Raw genomic sequence first — 4,221 nt, forward strand, 5'->3', positions numbered from 1 at the left:
TCCGTAATCCTCGTACGTTCTGATAGTAACAACGCATGGGACGGTTATCGTCCACATCGCTAGATGCAACAGCTGCATTGTTCGGCTCTAATGTTGAGGTACCAGTTCTGCGTCGTCCATGGAAGGCAGGAGCGTTGGGGTTTAGTGGCCTAGAAGCGCAGAGCGGATCAGTGGTGCGATGCGGGCTTGAAAGTTCGTACTTGCCATGAATGCAATGTTGGAAACTCCGTTCCCCGCAACCGCACGTAGGACCAGGACGACTGTTGAACGCAGGCAGGAAAGGCGCGACTGCGGCGGGGGGGTCAGGAGTTCCCACAATGCTAAAATCGGTGCATCCCGGTAGCTGCCGTAGTGGTGGAGCTGGAGCAAGGTCGGAGACGGCATTAACATTTCTATCCAGATGGAACCCATTGACGTTAGAATTCAGTAGGCTAGAAGCGCAGAGCGGGTCAGTGGTGAGTTGCGGACTAACAAATTTGTACTTGCCATGAAAGCAATTTCGGAAACCCCGTTCCCCAGAGCCGCACGTAGGACCAGGATGGCTGTTGAACGCAGGCAGGATAGGCGCGACTACGGCGGGGGGGTCAGGAGTTCCCAAAGTGCTAGAATCGGTGCATCCCGGTAACCAGCGGCGTAACGATGGAGCTGGAGCAGAATCGAGGACTGAACGGTCCGTTGTATCTAGGCGGACTCCATTTGCGAAGAGCCCGGTTCGGTGTTGGCGGATAAAAAATCGCCAACCGGGGTTACCTCAATACGAGGAGTAGTCAGCAACGAATGATTGTTAGGCGGAGCCCAATAACTTTTGGAATTCGGGTTATCAAATTCCCGAAAAGCAATACCGTTTGGCCAAGTACCAGGATCCAGTGCGACACTGCGATATTTTTTATCCAGACCAATTTTGAAGGAGATGAAGTTCATCGCATTTAGGTCGGCATCCTTCTTCAGAAGAGGGATCACTTTGATAGGATCCTCACACTGTAAGCAGTCCCGAACCAATTCAGTAACGGTCTCGGACTTTACACTAGGGTGAAAACGAGACATGTACAGCCAAAAGAGCTCCTTTGGGGGAGGAACAGTCGGTACGGTCAGTGAAGTGGTGGACTTGGTGCCGATGAGGGGCGGCAAGCTAGTCATCACACGCTCTTCACGACGACGTTTTAGTGGCGGTTCCCGTAACGTTATTTTAGAAGATAGTGGCGTCGACGCGGTCTCGGTGACCTTCTTAGAAAGCTGCTGCATTTGTTTACTATTAACCGAAAAAGCTTCTTTAAGCTCACTAATGGCTACACGATGGCTATCTTCGATCGATGAGACAGCTGAGCTTACTGAAGACATAACCGTTTTGAAGCGGGGAATTTGCATAAGCTTCACACATTCATCACACATTTATGACCGACGCTTCAAAAAGCGACCCACACCTTACGTTTTTGCGAGCATACGAGACGAGAAAGTTTAAGTGTAATTTGCACTAAAACTTTGCAGGCACAATCGTTCCGCTGGCGCAGCTACCTTCGCCTCCATTTTTCTGACGTACAGTGGTCTGTTGGTGGTTAAAATTCAGGGAGAAAAACTGAGTTTTCTCATATAATGTTATAGTTTATATTCATCTTTAACCCTTAATTGCATAGAAAATAACACTAATCAAAATTTTTATTAATTTTTTTCAAGAAGTTTGAAGCCAATGCTCACGAAATGTCTTCAGTGTTATTTGCTTTAGATATTTTTACACTCGCATACATTTTGGGGGCTTAGTGCAGTCTTGTACAAAGTGACCATCCTCGCCGGATTTACGACACAGCTTACACACTTAAAAAATGCACCACCGACATTGTTACCGAACACTCGGCTGTCCGAATTTCGGCAAATTTTGCCGAGTTTTTGAAGTGTGCAAATCTGTTTGGTCCCTTGCAATTTCTCGCCTGGGGTCCAAAATCCATGCACTTAAAGTAGAACACTGAAATTATAGACTGATCATATCACTCAATAACTCGCATTATCAGTAGTAGAAGCAGAAAGAGCAATTATATAAAAAATTACCGTCGGCGGGTGGAGTGTACATGTGCGTACGAATGGTTAGACTAGAATGATCAAATCTAGATGTGAGATTATCTAATATAGGGTCGTCGCTGATAGTTTAATTGTCAAAACACTTGGGCGCAAACCGAGAGAGTATATTAGAATCCCAGTCAGCAATTGCACTAGGCAAGATATTTTTGGCTTCACATCGAAGTTTCGCAGTATCATCCAGTTTTCCTTTTTTCCTCACCAAACGTCGCATTATTAAACCAACTATACTCGTTGGTTTAATGATGACAGGTACTCGCATGTCTTGGTCAGCGTCGTATTCGCGCTCCAATTACGCGTAAAATTTATCGTTGTCATCATCGGTACTTCCGAGGTGAGGGCTGTGCACGTTAATCATGCTAATATTAAGTAATCGGCCCTTGATTCTTAATCTGTACATGAGGGAGTTGATCGGCCACTACCCGATCACCCGCTTCTACATCTCGCCCATTACTATAAAATCTGTACCCAGCTCATGTGTATTGCCGCAGCTCTGGTAGATGGTATGACCATCCCTATACGTACGTACCATCGTTCTTTTCCAGCATCCCTCCTGCAACGCTACGGTGTCGAATTTACGGCTCTTCACTTCTTTAGAAAGCCTGTGGGTATTTCCGAGAAAATTTAGAGACCGACGGTTCCAAGTTCCTAATTTTCAAGCGTTAGTCCGTTTTCGTCACCTGGGCCATTGCCGATTGTTCCGATTAGAGTTATTATTACTTACGTCGTGCGCTGCTTTGGTTTTTTAGTGGTTCAAGCTTACTAGGCCCGCAACCAACTCCACAGTTTCGCCGGAGGAGCAGCATATCTCGAAGGAGCCCTCCTTCCCTGTCAGCATACGACCTTGGATTCCACCGGTGTTGAATACTAAGTAATGCGTAAACGACGCTACAGGCGAATTTTCTAATCTATACCTATAAAAATGGATTTCTGTCTGTCTGTCCATCCCTATGTTCCTGAACTACTGAACTATGTTCCTACTACTGAACCGATCGGCGTGAAAATTTACATGTAGGGGTTTTTGGGGCCAGGGAAGGTTCACTCGATGGCAAAAGACCCCTCCCCCACTAAGAGGGGGGGCTCCCATACAAAACTATGCCTATAAAAATGGATTTCTAGCTGCCCTATGTTCCTTATAGAATCGAAAGCTACTGAACCGATTGGAGTGGAACTTTGTATGTAGGAGTTTTTGGTGCCAGGGAAGGTTCTTATGATGGTTAGAGATCCCTCCCCTCACTAAGAGGGGGGCTCCCATACAAATCTATACCTATAAAAATGGATTTCTGTCTGTCTGCCCGAATGTTTCTTATAGAATCAAAAACTACTAAACCGATCGGCGTGAAAATTTGCGTATAGGGGTTTTTGAGGCCAGGGAAGGTTCTTATGATGGTTAGAAACCCCTCCCCCCACTAAGAGGTGGGACTCACATACAAATGAAATACAAATTTCCTCATAACTAGAGAACTAATCAAGCAAATGGAACAAAAAATGGCATGTGGGGGGTTCTGGAGGCAGGAATTTTTTAAACGATGGTTTGAGATCCCTAACCCCTGTGGTAGGGGGATAAGGACTCATACAAGTAAAACAGAAATTTTTGTGTAACTCAAAAACTCATCGAACTCGAGAAATTTCAAACTCTTTCATAAAACATTAATCAATAACAAGACCACCAAAAACTATCGATAGTAACATTAGATAATTCAGCGCGAGACGGCCACGGGCCGCGAGTGTTGCCGGCGACCTGCCGTCGGAAGCGCCGGGCACTGCGGGGGTCAGCCCCCGATGAGATCACCTCTATCTAGGTTTATTTATTTTCCTAGATCTACTGACCTCTATTACTTTCCTTCAGCTGGGTCAACCCTGCGAAATGGTACTTTCTACGAAAAGATTTTCCTTGAAATGGTACATCCCGCGTAAGGTTTTTCGCGAAATGGTATTTTGCGAAACGCTATTTTCCGCGTTATGGTCAACCGAGAATTGGTGTTCCGCAAAATGGTATTCGGCGAAATGGTTTGTAATGATGGCGAATATTTAAATGCTATCCGCTTTATTTTATCAGGCTGAGCGATGGGGGGAGTTGTTTTCTACTTTACTGTGAGGAAAATTTGTATATTAACACCCATGAACTCCGCAGAAACTTGCAAAACTCAAGAT

At 45.5% G+C, this 4,221-nt stretch overlaps 1 protein-coding gene across 1 annotated transcript; it reads right to left on the reverse strand.

Moving 5' to 3' along the window:
* Positions 1–681: 681 nt before the first annotated feature.
* Positions 682–1,389, reverse strand: LOC128735469 (uncharacterized). Its single transcript, XM_053829951.1, has one exon. The coding sequence runs from the start codon at positions 1,387–1,389 to the stop codon at positions 682–684; it is 708 nt and encodes a 235-aa protein (XP_053685926.1).
* Between the last annotated feature and the right edge of the window lie 2,832 nt (positions 1,390–4,221).

The sequence above is a fragment of the Sabethes cyaneus genome, chromosome 2, assembly GCF_943734655.1.
Source record: "Sabethes cyaneus chromosome 2, idSabCyanKW18_F2, whole genome shotgun sequence".
Taxonomy (NCBI): Eukaryota; Metazoa; Arthropoda; class Insecta; order Diptera; family Culicidae; genus Sabethes; species Sabethes cyaneus.

Excerpts from the sequence above, each read along its gene's own strand:
- LOC128735469 (XM_053829951.1), bottom strand. The coding sequence starts at position 1,389 with ATGTGTGATGAATGTGTGAAGCTTATGCAAATTCCCCGCTTCAAAACG.